At 38.9% G+C, this 16746-nt stretch overlaps 1 protein-coding gene across 3 annotated transcripts in view; it reads left to right on the top strand.

Annotated features, from left to right (window-relative positions):
* The window catches only part of UVRAG (UV radiation resistance associated), a 281364-nt gene that overhangs the window by 246874 nt on the left and 17744 nt on the right, over window positions 1–16746 (top strand). For all 3 annotated transcript variants that reach the window (XM_069470994.1, XM_069470993.1, XM_069470992.1), the window contains one exon: window positions 8986–9077. In XM_069470994.1, coding sequence (XP_069327095.1) covers window positions 8986–9077 — 92 coding nt within the window. The remainder of the gene's footprint in view (window positions 1–8985; window positions 9078–16746) is intronic.

Raw genomic sequence — 16746 nt, 5'->3', positions numbered from 1 at the left:
TATGCTTTACTGACTCTCTTTGGCAGCTCACAAGGATTGGAAGTGATAGAGACTACACTTATAGGTCAGGTTGACTCCAGAGTTTGCATGAGTTTAACACTGCTTCTAGTTGTTTTCTGGCTAATGCGAGATTCTGAAGTAAAAGGACCATATTAATTGAAATGTTTTTAATATGACAGATTTCATAATGATAAGTGTGACTCAAATATAACCTATGCCTCATAAATACAACAAAGCAACCTATAATGTAAAGAAAAGAGACTGTGGTTAGAACTCAGCAAACTTAGATTCTGGCCCCTGGACTCAACCTTACGTAGGCCATTTAACCTCTCACTTAGCTACAGGGTAAATGAAGCAAGTGGGCTGGATTCTTTCAAAGGTGCCATTCAGCTCTAATATTAATTCCATGATTCTGAGAGCAGTTGATAGTATGACTGGGAGAAGAAATGGAAGAAGCTTTCCCACTTCTTAGACTTTAGAGCTTTTAGACTTGACTTTTAGGCATCAGACATCAGAATAGTAGGCCTCAGCTGTGTCCAGGGTTTACATTATATCATATCTATTTTGGAAAAGACTGGCATGTGTTTATAGATGGGTTGGAAAAGTACTTAGGTTGTTGTTGCAACCAGAGGCCCATAATCGAGTTTTTATACTTTTCCTTAGAGGCATATATTGCAGTGACTCACTGTAAGAAACAATATTATTGCTCATATTAAATATTCTTTAAGTAGCTTTTCCACATCTTTGAAAGAGTTGTGTTTTCTTCTAGGAAGGCAGATTTTGTTTTTGACATGGTGACACCCTTTTTTTTAAGCTTGTAATCTAGTTCTGTTCATGTCATTGAAACTTTAGTAGTATTTAAAAATGAATTGAAATAATGGTAACTAGTCCTACAGAGATTTTTGACTGCATAAGCCAAAACTCTAAAGTCTTTGATGTATATGTGCTTTTTTAATTTCTTATTTTCAGTTCCTCCAGACCAGCTCTCTTTGTAGTCAAATTCATTGTAATCCCATCACGAAAGTGCTGATCTTTTTAGTAACCTTTATCGAAGTATTGTATTAATTCACATTCCCTCACGGTAACAGACGGTTTGTATCAAACATATCATGCAGCTTAGCTCAAGCCCCATATGGAACTAATAAGCCATGCAATAAGTGGCCTTGTGTAGATAAATGTAGTTTGGAAGGCAGAGAGAGAGAGAGAGTGAGAGTGTGTGTGTTGTCTAAACTGAATTTCTCCTCTGCCAAAACCTAAATGACAAAATGATTCCTGAACCCTCGAACCTTTCCTGGCCTGGAAAAATTGTATTTAAAAAATAGAAATAAAATTGAGCACTTGGATATTAAATTAGACTTCTCAGCTCAGTAGGAGGATGCTCACTGAGTACAAGAACTCAGCATTTATTTCTCAAAAGTACAGTCATACTACATTTTTAAATACGATCTCCAGAGCTGCAAACAGTCTTACCTAGTCAACAGAGCAGCATTCATCAAACTGCATGAACTAGTTAATTCCACCTGCAAGAGCTATAAGTTGATCTGCCTTATCTGGTGAAACTCAAAGTGAATATATAGTGATTTGAGATGAAAACAGCATGTTGCTTTGGAAAAATACTGTATTTTTACACAAAAAGGGAGTGTGGGAGAGGAAATCAGAGAGAAAACAATGAATGGAATCGACACGGCTGTAGTTGTCTGTTGGCAGTCTAAATGTACTCTTTGCTCTGGTTTTCTTTATCTTTGCTTGCTCCAATAACTAGAAAGCCAGATCTTCCTGGTTATTTTAGTGTATGGATTTTCTTTTGCTAGTAGACAATACCATTTGTTAATTTTTCCAGGGAAACCACTGAACTTTGTTTCTCCCCACTTCTCTTCTAGTATAGTATCTATGGGTAGTTTTCACCTTCGTTGCCTACTAGCCATGGAGTTGAACAAAAATTTAATTGCCCCATGGAGTTCTAAACCAATCAGAGTAAACCTGAAATTAAAGGTAATTGAAACCAAAATTCCACTTAAAAACTGTTTAGACTCTTTGGGTGGTGGTGCAGTAGGAAGTTGATACAAAAGGTGTTTATTTCAGAGGCTAATTTGAGGCAGTTAGACCCAAAGCAATATTTTACTTGCCTGGATTTCTTGGCCTCTGCCTTCCCCAGTCTCTTAGAGAAAAGAGTACTTTAGTCTTTTAACCTGTCCTTCATAGCTGCTTCTGCAGTTGTTTTTCCTCATTCACTCTCTTGCTTAAAACCCTGGAGTAGGTCCTTACAACTGATAAGCAAGTCGGAACTCTTCAGCTTAGCGCTCTAGGCCCTTAACAGTTTTAATGACTGCCCTCTAAAAGTCAGGCCTTAGGGGCTTCCATTCTCTATAAAAATTCTAATTGAACTCTTACAACAGTCTTATGAGATAAATATTGGTCTTTTTTTAGAGATAAGGCACAGATTGCTTATGTAACTTGCCCAGGATTATACATACTATATGGTGAGAATAGGCTATGATGAGTCCAGGCCTGTGGTTCCAAAGAAAGAGCTGATTCACATTGCCTGGCCTAGTGGACACTCAATAAATATCTGTTGAATCAATGAATAGGAATGTAGGAACTTAGTAAATGTAGTTTTCTCACCTTTCCCTATCCTTGTCCTGTCCTCCTTGGCCTCGTTCCTTCTTTTCCTTTCTGTTTTTACTAATATCTTACCAGGGTGTTAACTTGTTAGAGAGTTCTTAATTTAAACAGTTTAAAAATTATTTGACTAGTCCAAGGAAGCAAGGAGGGAATTGCATAGCCATACTAGTCTGTCACCCAGGTCTCCTGACCGCTCACATTATGTATCAGTCTCTCCATTTCACTTGACATGTGTATGTGTTTATTGCTGCCACACTGGAGTGCTTGCAGTCAGAAGCTTAATAAAAATTAACATTTAAAAAGTGAATTTAAGGCCAGACTTGATGGCTCACACTGTAATCCTAGCACTCTGGGAGGCCGAGGCGAGAGGATCATTTGAGCTCAGGAGTTCAAGACCAGTGTGAGCAAGAGCGAGACCTCGTCTCTACTAAAAATAGAAAAATTAGCCGGGCACAGTAGCATACACCTGTAGTCCCAGCTACTCGGGAGGCTGAGACAGGAGGATCACTGGAACCCAGGAGTTTGAGGTTTCAGTGAGCTGTGATGATGCCACTGCATTCTAGCCTGGGCGACAGAGTGAGACTCTGTCTCAACAAAAAAAAGAAAAAAAGTTAAGATTTTCCCCTTAATTCGAAGTAACTCTTTCCTTCTTCCTATTCTGATTTCCATTCTAATTAGTTAAGTGATAAGCCGTTATTGAGCACCAGTTTTATGTCTAGTGTAGTGGTAGATGCTATGATGATGATGATTTAGAGAAAGAGTATATGTGTATTAACAGTGATAACAGGTATTATATATTGATTCCTTCTGTGCATAAGATATTATTTTGGACACTCTATATACTTTATCTTATTTAAACTTTACAACAGCTCTGCAAGGGAGGTAACATCCCCATTTTCCGAGTAAGGAACCTGAAACTCAGAGAAGTGCAGTGACTTATCCAAAGTCAAACAACTAGTAAGTGACAGGATGGGTATTCAAACCCAGATCTTCTGTATCTAAGGTCTTTCCATTGTGTCATGATGCCTTTCATTCCCTCCTATTCTGCATTAATTTAACTTGCTAATTAACAAATAATATTTATTTATTAAGTATCTACCCAGTTAGTTAAGGCTTTTCAAAGAGAGCACATGGAAAGGTAATATATGAAGGGATTTAAGATGAGGAGGAAAATGCCCCCCTTATCCTAAGGTAATCAGAGAGAGCTTCCTACAGGAAGCAGAACTTGTATTGACTCTTTAAGAATGGATAGAACATGACCAGATGTGGGATGCCTAGAGAGAGACGTGGAGACAGGAAAGAGAGCTCTCTGCCAGAGTGGTGAGTACTGTGTAAAAAGCTATAAGGAGAGTTGTTAGTTAATATTGGAAAGTTGTTATATATAGAAGTGACTTCAGCATAAATAATTTGAATATACTAATTTATGTCACCTCCCTACTGAAATGCTACTAATAAAGATGAAATAATTTAAAATTTGTAAAATCACAATGATGAAAAGAAGAGACAAGAACAGGTAACAGAGTTGACAAAATTTTAGAGGCCGGGCGCGGTGGCTCATACCTGTAATCCCAGCACTCTGGGAGGCCGAGGCCGGTGGATCACTCGAGGTCAGGAGTTCGAGACCAGCCTGAGCAAGAGCGAGACCCCACCTCTACTAAAAATAGAAAGAAATTATCTGGCCAACTAAAAAATATATATAGAAAAAATTAGCCAAGCCTGGTGGCGCATGCCTGTAGTCCCAGCTACTCGGGAGGCTGAGGCAGGAGGATTGCTTGAGCCCAGGAGTTTGAGGTTGCTGTGAGCTAGGCTGACGCCACGGCACTCTAGCCCGGGCAGCAGAGTGAGACTCTGTCTCAAAAAAAAAAAAAAAAAATTTTTAGAAAATTGCAAGTAAATAAATGGATGATAAACTGACTTGGAAGAATGGAGAAAACTGAAACCTAAAGCCTTCAAAAAGCAGCATAACTCAAACCATAGAACTCCAGAAGGATTTGGAGGTACCATGTACTTCATAAAGTATAGGAGCAGTATGTAGAGCTAAAACTAGAAGGATTCATTGACAGTCTATAGAAAGGGAAGTAAGACTCCCAGTTCACTTTCCCCACCCTACACAGCCAAGCAGCTGTCTCCCGCACACCCCAGTGGGAAGATGGAGATTTACTTTCTGAAAAAGATTGAACCCAAGAAGCTCTGAACTCTGAACTGCCTGATATACTGGGGCAAGAAAGAAGGTGCCTTACCAAAAACAAGGGGATTAAGTGAAAGTACAACATACCATCACAAAGTTTCCCAACTGCTTTTTCCTACTTGATTCCCAAAATGAGATCCAGATTATACCTCCAGACAGAAGATTGAAAGTCTCCCTCTGGGAAAAATAGTCCCAGCAATGAGAGCTCCTGGGGCTGATATGTCCCTCATGTAGAGGACTAGGTTTCTGTCTACTCATTCTACATCCAGTCATCAAGCACTGCCAATGCATAGACTTTCTTAAAAGCTCTTTAAAGTCTCACAGTTTTACTTGTAAAGATGAACAACCACAGATTACTAGACATTAAAGGAAAGCCTCTAATATTAATATTTTTAAAAAAAAAGTCTGAAACAAAACAAAAAAGATCTATGCCAAGTTAAGGCTTTAGAAATTTTTTTAAAAAGAGGAAAAGGAAAAAAGGGACAAAAAGAAGAAACAAACCCAGAGGTAACAGAAAATAAAGAAGGAAGAGGAGATAATAATAATATAAGAAAATTATCAGAATTAGGCAATTAAGCGTTTTTATATTGAAAGGACTCACTAAGTGCCCAGCCCAGTGAATAAAAAGAGACCCAAAAGAAGGCTTATCACTGTGAAATTTCAGAATACTAAGGTTAAAGAAGAAAATTCTGAAAAGTTCCAGAGAGAAGAATCAGCTCACATAAAAAGGATCAGGAATCAGAATCTTACCAGGTTTCTCAATTGCCATATGTAAAATTAAATGACAGTGAAGCAGTACTTTGGAAATATCTAAGGAAAATTATTTTCAGTCTTGAATTCTATACCTAGGCAAACTATCATTCAAGTGTAAGAATAGAATAAAGATATTTTCAAATACTCAAGGTGTCAAAAAAGTTACCTCCCATGCTACCCTTTCCCAGAAAGATACTGTGGGATTCACTCCACCAAGATGAGGCAGTAAATCAAGAAAGAAGAAGACATGAGATCTAGGAAATAACAGCTTCAACACAGGAGAGAAGTAAACAAAATTTCTAGGATGGTGGTGAAGGGACATTCCAGGAAAATCGCAGTGCAGCAAGCCTAGCTAGCAGCCAGTTCAGATTGGAACAGAGAGGGGGCTTCAGTAAATAATAATATATCTTTAAGGGAAAAATGAATTATATGGTATATTTAATTAGATTGAGGAGAGTTTTAAGGTTTTGTTAGAGTTTGGGGAGTATCTACTGACAGATACTCCCCAAAAACTCAACAGGTAGAGGAAAAAAGAGTTACCACTTCCGGAAAAACAAACAAACAAAATACAAGAAAGGAATAGTACGTTACATAGCTCGGTTGTAAACAGTATTTATGTGGATGTAAAGAGATAAACACTAAATATTGATTTAACAAAAAATGTGATATTTAATATATTGACAGGATGAGGAGGAGAAGTGTGTGGGGGAGGGTAGAGAGTCAAGTTCTCATATTCTTTAATAAAAAGCCAGTAGATCATGTATGGAAGAGGGGATAAAATGTTTGTGAGAGAGAGGAGTGGTTTAAGAGAGCTAAATTCTCATCTTTCATGGTAGGAATATGGTAGATCATGTCTAAAACAGGAGGGGGATAGGAAATATTAATATAAGCATATTATTTAGAAATATGAAGATAAAGAAGAAACAGCTAAAAGTGCTTGGCGTGGAAGAGCAGAGAACTGCTATTCTTTCATTATAAACCTTATGGTAGTTCAGACTTGTTAAACAGCGCCTATACTTTATTAATAAAAATTAAATTAATATATATGTATTATGTATGCATTTCTTTTTTAGTTCCCTGTTTAGAAAATTAAAAGGGTGATATGGTAAAATTTGGAGCTATAATTAAGAGGGTCTATCCTTGGCTTTGTCCCTTATCAGCTCTGTGACTTTGGGCAGGACACTTGCCTTCCAGACCCTTCGTTTCTTCATTTATAAAAGGAAGAAGGTTGGAAAGATGATCCCCAGAGTCTCTTTAAGCTATAAAATTCTAAGATTTAATGATTAAAACAATAATAGTGCTATACAGCAAATGAAGGGTTAAGACCTGGGTAGAGACTTAAAATTTCCACGTTTTCCTTTTTTGGTTGAAATCAGACTTGGAGAGAAATTTTCATTGTGGTCTCTGAAAAGAATTCAACACCCACCTTCCAGTGTGGAGTCTGGGGCAGGCAATTGTCTGTGCACTGGCTCAGAGACATACAGCTTGGTGTTATTTCAATATGGTTTTTTTGATATTTAATATTTTTCAGTATGAATCACAGGTGAAATTTCCACGCCATGTGTAAACAATTTCACTTTTTTATTGAAACAATGAATTCAGGAATGTCATATTGGGATATCAGCCATTTTGCTTTTCTCAATGTATGGAAAAAATGCATTTATATTAATACAAGAAATGATGTCATTTCATATGGGGTAGATCTTATAATTCAAGGTCAGCAAATCTCAGGAGGTGATTTAGGTCACCAAGCTAGGTTTGAAAAAGGAAAAGAATATTTTCCTTTTGTCTTTTCAAGTACTGTTAACAATTTTCCTCTCAGACTTTGGGGTAGATGGTAAGGTAGCATGGTTTCTGAAAAAGAGACCCTGGCTAATAATATCTTTGCCATTGAACCACGTGGCCCTGGATAATTTACTTCCCCTTTCTGGGCTTCAGTTTCTCCATCTACAAAAGGAAAGGATTGGCTTAAATATTCAAGATACTTTTTAGTTTTAACATTACATGTTTCTACCTCCAAACTTTCTGTGAGTTTTCATTTAGACCATTCATGAGACCCACTTAGGTTTGGGAGTTTTCCTTAAAAAGCTCAATGTCAGTGAGAACGAACTCTTTCTCTGTTAAGTGTTGCTCACTCAGGGAAAAATCAGTTGCATACTAGATTCAAACAGAAGAAAACTTACCTTTTTTTGTTGGTAATGGTTTTATTTTTTAAGAGAGGAAAACATTTAAAAGTTTGACTTTGCCACTCTTTAAGTGCTGAAAAACTGATGCCCCTTCATATTTGTATGCCAGTAAACAGTTTATAAAGTTTATAAACTTTCTTCATATATATTATGTCATTTGGAAAACACATTTTTCAGGGCCATGTTGTCCACTTACTGTGTATTTGATGTGAGGATGCATGTGTGTATAAGTGTGCACATATACTTCCCTCCGTTCTCCGTGATGGTCAGTTAAGGAAGCAAATGGTGGCATCAGAGATAGGGTGAAAGGAGGTAAGGAACAGACACATGAAAACCATTCAGCAAGTTATCCAGAGTACACAGAGGGACATTTATTAGAAAATCAGCCTCTGGCAGAAATAAAGGGCAGATCTAGCCCACAAGCCAGTGGTTTCCTTTACTAGCTTTCCGGCTATGTGCTCTGGTTCTGGATGAAGAGGAAAGTTAGAGACTCAAGAGAAATACAGAATATAGCCTCTGTCAGAAGTGACTTGCTATTTATTTGTTTAATAGCATTGACTGAGCACCAGCACTATGCCACATGCTGTTGGAATCGGAGGTGAGTACAAGATGGTCCTTACCCTTGTGTATAGAAAGGGAAGGGCCAGTGAAAGAAGGGAAGCTGCCAGTATCCAAAATGAAATACTGGTTTTATGGTATATGTCCTTGGAATTGGTGTTAGCAAACCCTACCAGACAGAGTCTAGGAGTAGAAAAGAAGCGTAGATACAGAGGTTTTTGAAATACCCTGATTCCACAGTTGGTCACTCCTAGTCTTCTCCAAGTTTAGGGGGCAAAGGAGCAGTAGAAGAAGGGGCTACCACAGCTGGGCTCACGCCTGTAATCCTAACACTTTGGGAGGCCAAGGCAGAAGGATCGCTTGAGGCCAGGTGCTTAAGATCAGCCTGAGCAAAAGCGAGACCCTGTCTCTACAAAAAAAAAAAAAAGAAGAAGAAGAAGAAGAGGCTACCTTTAAATGCCATCTCAACTGGTAAATGTATGTGCATATTTATATACACCTTCATCCATACATCAAATACCCAGTACGTGGATAACACAATGTGGTTGATATCAAGATCATATATTTACATTTCCTCTTGTAAAATTCAAAAATCAACTTGGTTACTGCTTCATTTTTCTGAAGCATTGCCTATAATCTGCCAAAATTTCCTATAACTCTATTCTTTTGCCTTTGCAGCTAAGATACCAACATGGACTAGGGACTCCAGACTTGAGGCAAACCCTTCCTAACCTGAAAAACTTCATGGAGCATGGACTCATGGTCAGGTGGTGAGTACCTATATCTCTGATAACCAGAAACTGTAATGTGGATAATGATCCTGAAAATCTTTGCTGGCTTCCATGTTGCTCCATACCTGTCTCTGGGTTTTCTTCTGTAATAAGATATCTAAAGAGAAGAAAAGGCACCCATCATACTTGGGTAGATCTAAGCTCCAGTCTGGCTAAGGAGGTTGAAGCACCCTTAGAGGGAGGAGGGCTTAGGGTGTATTATTTGAACATTGGGATGTTGGCATGGCAGGGACTCCTTGCGTGTATTGCTGAGACACAGACTGGAGGACAGCCAATACGATACAGGGAGCCCCTAGGACTTCTCCAAAGACGAAGCAGATAGAATGAGCATCAGAATCGTTGGCTATCCAGACAAGGGAGGAGGAAAGCAGACAAAGAGTAGGTCAGGTTGTTGGGACCTAGTCTGAGACCAGGGGCTACATTCTAAGATGTTTTTTACATTGGATGTCAGTGCCTGTTATACCATGAGAACAAGCTGCTGTTTAAAGTGTTTTGTCGGGATAGACTTGATCCTTTTAAAAAGAGAAGGGGAGAGGAGAAATCTGATACAAAGAAGGCATTAGATTGATTCACTTGACTTATTAATAAATAAATGGAAGTCTGTTGGCTTAGCCATTTAGTAATTCTGGAAGTTTGAATCCTTGAGTGATGAGCAATAACTGACAAAATCATGTGAATGGGAAGCAGGCTTTTAGAGTTAGGGGGAGTGGGGAGGGCGGGGAATGGTCTTTTGTGAAGAGCACTGGCTTCTGATCCCAGGTCTTTTCTGATGAACCGTGTGGATTTGAAGTCCTGCTTCTCTGAAATTAGATTCCTTCTCCATAATCCCTGAGCAGCTCATCCCACCTGTTTGTTGTGAGGATGAAACTGGATGTTAGATAGGAAAACTGCTTGTGGGGAGGGAGGTATCAATACAAGATTGGTTTCATTTTCTTCTGTACCATAAGGATGGGCCTTGAAGATAATAAGAAAGTGATATCTATGGTTAGTCCTTACTTTGACTGTTTTGATTTTTGTACCATATGATCCTCAAAATGGCAAGTTCAAGAAGTCTAATCTTAAATAGGACTTCCTGTTAAGCAGATACACAATTATTTAAAGAATTCTACTCAAAATATCAAAATAATTACCAAAGCTGGGTGTTGATATGGACCTGGATGCCTTGAGGAATGGAGTTTTAGTGTAAAATAATAATAATAGAAGTGAGCTAGCAGACATTTATTTAACAGTGTCTCTGTGTAAAGCTCTGTGATAGGCACTCCTGGAGGGTAACAAGAAGTATAAGGCTCAAGCCGTGCCCTCAGGGGTTTGTGTTCTAGTTGGAAACAAGGCATATAATTCATGAAAAGTTTTCTGATACAAATGGTAAATAACCTAAAATAGTGAAAAAAGAAGCAACCCACAACACTATATGATTAATCACTAAGTGAATCTTACTCAGTATGGATAGCAAATTGTCCCTGTATCATTTATTGAAAGGCCTGTCTTTTCTCCACTGATTGATGCTGCCATTTGTTTCATATACCAAGTTCCTTTGTACACATGGATCTGTTTCCAGACTCCCTATTCTACTCCATTATTTCATTTGTCTAGCCATGGTCTAGTACCACATTTTATATTATAAGATGTAATTTCTGTAAGTCTTGTTGAGGTTTGGGGAGGCCCAATAAATAGCATCCCTCTTCCACCCTGACATTTGGAACCATTTGAGTGTGAGAATAAAAGAGACAGACCAATACAAATCAAAGTGTCAGTTTTATTACTGATAAAGCTGCTTGGCTTAAGATCTATAATAAAAAGGACTTGCAAAGATACTACTCAAAATCGAACTTACCCTCATAATCACAATATGACTGGCAAACCACAGGCTGTTTGTCCCTGAAGAGGCAGGCCCTTGCTACCTTGGCAGAGACCGATCAGATGACTCCTGCAGGAACCCAGATAGGGCTGAGCCAGAAATACCCAGCTTCTGTTTTGCCCTATAAATTCACCAATCAGAAAAGTCCCTTCTCCTAAGAGAGAGAGTGAGAGGATGGAGAGAGCCAAGAGTGTTACCCCTAAGCCATATTCCTTCTTAGGAAGCGGGAAGGAAGATGCTGCTATCTGGTAAGGAGAAGCTCTTACCTAATGTTCTTTTTCAAAACTGTTGGCTTTTCTTGACTTGTCAATCTTATTTGAGTGATTTGACAGCTTTATGATACTAAGTCTTCCTACCTTTGAACGTGGTATCTCTTTATTTGTTTTCTACCTTTTTTCTACCTTTGAAGTTTTATAATTTTCTTCATAAAGGTCTTACACATTTTTTATTAGATATATTTAGTTCTAGTGCCTTACAGTTTTGCTTGCTGTTTTAATTTTTTAGTGAATGATGGTGTTGTTTCTATTTTTATAACTTACATTACTTTTTCTTGTCTTATTATGTTTTATTGTGGCATAGGAGCAGTGATAGTGGGTGTCCTTTTCTTATTCCCAACCTGAAAGAGAATGCTTCCAACTTCTCACCATTAAGTGTTATGTTTTGTGCAGGTTTGGGTAGATATCCTTCATTAGCAAAAGAAAGATTGTTTCTGTTTCCAGCTAAGAGTTTTTTTTTTTTAATCATGGATGTGTGTATTCACAATTTACCAAATGCTTATTCTGAATCTACTGATAAACTACTATATTTTTTCTCCTTTAACATGTTAATGTATTAATTAATTATTAATACATTTTCTAATGTTAAACCATCTTTGCCCCCTAGGACACACTTTACTTAGCCATGTATTATTTTTTCCTACATTATTGAATCAATTTGCTAATTTTTTAGTATGTTTACATCTGAAAACTGAAATCAGACTGTCCTATAATTTTTTTTTCTCATTAAAACCTTCTCTGATTTTGGTTATAACATGACCAAAAATGTTGAGGTTGTAACAGCCTCATAAAATACATTGAGGATCTTTCCCTTCTTTTCTATTCTCTGGAATAGTTTATATAACTTATATAAGATAGGAATTATCCATATCTTGAAGATCTGATAGAACTTAGCAAAAACCTAGTGATTTTTGTTGTTGTTGTTGTTGTTGTTGTTGTTGTTGTGGGAAATGCAGATTTTTACTACTGATTTAATTTCTGTAATGATTATAGGTCTGTATATGTTTTTCTAATTCCTCCTTAACTCTCTCCCGTCTGATTTTTAGTTCTATGGGTATACTGGAATTCCTTTTATCTAGCTAGATGCCTATTGAATTCTAAACATACACCCAAACCCAAAGGTCACCTTTCTATCCTTATCCTGCTCAGCATGTCAGTGGCATTTGGCCTTGCTGGCCTTTCCTACCGTCTTGAAACTTTCCACAGTACTACTTTCTCCTTCTAGCTGCTCTTTTTCTGTTTTGCATATTCTTCCCCTTCTACTTACTCATAAAATATTGGAGCTTGCCCTGGTCCCACCTTTGGTCCTCCTCTCTTTTTCTCTCTCAACTCTCTTCTTGTGTGTTCCTATTCATTCCTATAGTTTTGAAAACCATCTATATGCTTATGACTCCCAAAGTTTTGTTTTCAGAATAAACCTCTCCTGCAGGCTCTGGATAGCCAGAGACCTACCTGACCCCACCCCTCAGAGTATCACAGGTACCTCAGCCTCACCGTAATCTAACACTGTCCTCCCACTCATCTTCCTCTCAGCAAAGGGCACCCTGTCTACCCAGGTGCTCAACCCAGGGAATCATCCTTGACTTCCTTCTTCACTCCCACCAGATCTAATCTAATTCGTCAGCAAACCCTGTCATCACTACCTCCAAAAGATATATCAATCTGACTACTTCTCACCATCTCTAATATTGCCACCCTAGTCCAAGCCACCACCTTTTCTCACCCAGACAGCTGTACCAGTGTAATTTATCTCCCTGATTTCACTTGTGTCCTGCCACTCTCCATTCTCCATAGTAGCCAGAGTGATCTTTGTTAATTTTGGCTATATCTTAATCACTCTCCAGCTTCGGTGGCTAGACTAAAATCAAAGTTGTCTTCCATGGTCTCCCTGGCCCCTGGCTCATCTGATATCACTCCCTCTCCAGTCTCCTGTACTCTCCTGGCCTCTGTTTAGTTATGTGAACAAGCTCTTTCCTGTCTGAGTGACCACACTCACCGCTCCCTCTGTCTAGAATGTGCTCTCCCTGCTCCTTCTCTCCTACCACCATCCTCATCTCCTCCTAGAGAGGGAATAGTTTAAGAAAAGGCACAGCAGCTTTTTTGGCAAAGAATAGACTGCCTTGGCTGGAATGCAGATTCATTTTAGGAATGAGGAGAATCTGGGTTTTGTGGTTCTTTGACAGTCCTTTATAAGAAAAAGAATACAAAATTACAAATACAATATTAGAAAAAAAAACAACTTAGGACAATAAACAAATCACAACAAATTACTGGAACTTTAGAGATTAGGTCCCTTTCTTCTGAGATCTCTTTAGACAATTTAGCAAAAATATTTACATAGAAATGCTTCCTCATTGCAACCTAACTGCCTTTCCCCTCCTACAACACTCTGATTTCCAGCAACTCTCAGTTCTAAGGTACAGAGAAAGTAAATGACTTTCCAGGCATGGTTGACCCATGAACCTGTAGCAATAAAACTAGATTCTAGGGCTCTTGGCACTGATGTCGCAAACCCATTAAGCTCCAAACTCATTCATTTATGTAGTGCCCCTCTGTGCCAGCTGTGCCAAGCACATTAACACTGAATGAACAGTAATGTACCACTTTATGGTACTCTGATGAAAAATAGGCTACTAAGGTAGATGCAAAGTATGGCAAAATGAATGCTGCAGAATGGTTCCAAGTAAAGACCACGGCAGGAAGCCAGGCTGGAAGTCACAAAGCTAAACAAAGCTGGAACAAGCACTTTTAGCCTTGGAGGAAATCTGAGAATTTCCGAGAGCAACTGTGGAATGAGGAGTTACCTCCCAAGCCTGTGCTCCTAAGGGCAAAGGGTAAAAAAACTCACGTTCCTAAGGGAGGCTCTTACATCTTTTGTAAGAGAAAACACTTCCATTTTCTGTGTGGTTGTTACCATTCACAGACTGGTCCCTGTGGAAGCAGATTGCTGGATGTTCTTTTGGTGTTGAGGACTTCAAACTAGCTGAGGGTTAGTGCATTCACTGAATTCCTTCTTATGGTAAGCTTCAAAGTTATGTGACAGCTTGTTTTACTTTGTCAAGAAAAGATTGTGATAAAAATTCTTTTAATGAAGTGATTTTTTTTTCTTTTCACATTACAGAATTCTTAACTAGTATCATAAGGCTCTACCTGATTAATCATAAAATGAACCCCTTTTTCCTCATGAACACAGTTGCATAGGGCACACGTCTCAGTGATTTATGCCAGCTCTTTCCAAAAAAAGTCCCCGTTTTCTCATCCTAGGAGCACTAACCCAGTTGTAACTGCCAAGCAACACAATTTTGAAAAGCAGAATTTCAGCTCAGAGGCTGTGTTCTTGAATACTTTGGTTAAAAGTCACCAGAATGCCATTTAAACATCTCATCTTTCTTTCTTTTACCACTGACTACAAAGTGGTCCCAGACTCCAGTTGACATGCACACGCACAGCTGGTGCTAGTGCTGAGTTACGGTCGGGGAAGAATGTGCACGCAAGCTGCTGCTCGATGGCTGTCAGTAAGACGGCAAGTTTAGGACTGAGTTGAAGAGATTATGTGCCGTGGTTGCTGTGAATGCGCTGTGTGATGGGGCCACAGCGTCCGGGTCCTGAGACAGTGTCTCAGTTATGTCTCTCCGTCACTCTCCCACCCTGCCTCCACTGGCCCCAGACATGGCACGCTCATTTCTGACCTCAGTTCTTTAGTCTGACAAGTTCCCACTACCTAGAATAGCCTGCCTCTTCCTCTGCCCTATCCAAATGCTCTCTCTTCAGGGTCCAGCTCATATCCTATTGACTCACTCACTCAGCAGCACAGTGGCAGATACAAACATGTGTTCCCTCAGTAGCTTAGGTGACTTCTCCCTCCGGGTCTTACCCACGAGGCTTTTGAGCAGCTTGGGGTTGGGGACCGCATCTCTCTCCTCTCTATGGTCCCAGCCTGGCATTAGGGAAGCATTAAGGGACAGCCATCTGCCCTGTTCTAGTCATGTAATATGCTCCTTGAACTTGCATTCAAGGAGCTTATCGTCTAATTAACGTAATGAAATGGGAACAAAAATATACATAATAGAAAGTACAAAGTGCTGTAAGAAAGATAGATAAATTATTTCGAACATTCAGAGGAAGCCTTTACTTCCTGGTGTGAGGGGTGTGGACAAGCCTTCACTAAGAAGATAGTATTTGAGTGGACCTGAGGCAAAAGAATTTGCACATGTGAGGATTGGTGTGTAGGGCAGAGTAGGTTAAGAAACAGTGGCTCAGTTAAGTAGAAAGCACATAAACTATGAATTTGAATAGCAGCACCACCACTTACTGTCTCTGTGACTTCAAGCAAGTTTTAGCTGTCTGCCTCAATTCCTTGATCTATAGAATGAGGATATTAGTGCCTACCTGATAGTGTTGCCATATGGATATTAAATATGTAAGTATCTAGCATACCACCTGGCACTTAGTAATAATAAATGGTAGCCATTATTATAAATATGTAATGAATAAATGAATCATAGTTACTGTCTCTGTTTTAAAAATTAAATCCATTCTTTGTTGTAGGTGTTTTGTTTTTCCTTTAAAATCCATAATCATTGTACAAATAGGTATAGAATATGATTCTGGTTCACATTTTTAAATGATGGCTTATGCTCTCGTACATTGATAGTACAAAATATTCACTATCTCCCTCTTACTTTCCCCAAGTCCTTTATAAGACCCTTCTGAAGCCTTAGAGATATGTACCCTACGAATCTGTTTGCCAACCAACTTTTCTTGGTACCTGCTTGGTTAGGTAACTCTCACCCACAGTTAAAAGTTATGAGTAATAAAAATCTCTTAGGTGCAAAACTAACGTTATTTTTGCTTAGGCTTGCAACAACCCTGTGAGGGAAGCCAGGCAAGAATAATGATCACTAATTTACAGATTAGAAAACTGAGACTCAGAAACATGAAATGACTTGCCATGATCACATGATAGTAAGTGATGGAACAGGGACCCAAAACCCAGATTGTCTAACTCCTAATCCCGTGTTCTTTTCACCATATCACAGTGCCCTTATTAGACATTCTGTTCTGTCTGTGCCCTACCCCAGCCCTCCCATCTCTGTGCCACCTATATTCTAACACCTAGTACCTTCCACAGGGAGACCCCCGAAGTCAGATCCAGAGCACTGGAAAGATAAACTGCAGAATTCAGGCAGCAGTTCTGCTGGAAACATTCTTTGTTGCTTATTCTGTCTCAGAGAGGTAGGAGACTAAGAGTCATAAAACTCTGTGAAGAATGTAAGAACTTTAAGAGCAAAGGAAACAAGAATGATAGTATATTTCAGCTCCATTGACTGAGAAACAAGAAAACTGAAGAAGGACGCACACGGGTTGGATAAGCAGCCTAAAATGTATTTGCCCATGGCGTTTGTCTTCCTTGAATGTCATATTCTTTTTTACAAACAAGACATGATAAAGGGAGGATTTCAGAAACATCTGTCCTGTTTTTATTCATGGAATTTTTTATTCTAACTTTAATTTT

The sequence above is a fragment of the Eulemur rufifrons genome, chromosome 6, assembly GCF_041146395.1.
Source record: "Eulemur rufifrons isolate Redbay chromosome 6, OSU_ERuf_1, whole genome shotgun sequence".
Classification (NCBI taxonomy): domain Eukaryota; kingdom Metazoa; phylum Chordata; class Mammalia; order Primates; family Lemuridae; genus Eulemur; species Eulemur rufifrons.
This window is presented reverse-complemented; position numbering and strand designations above follow the sequence as displayed.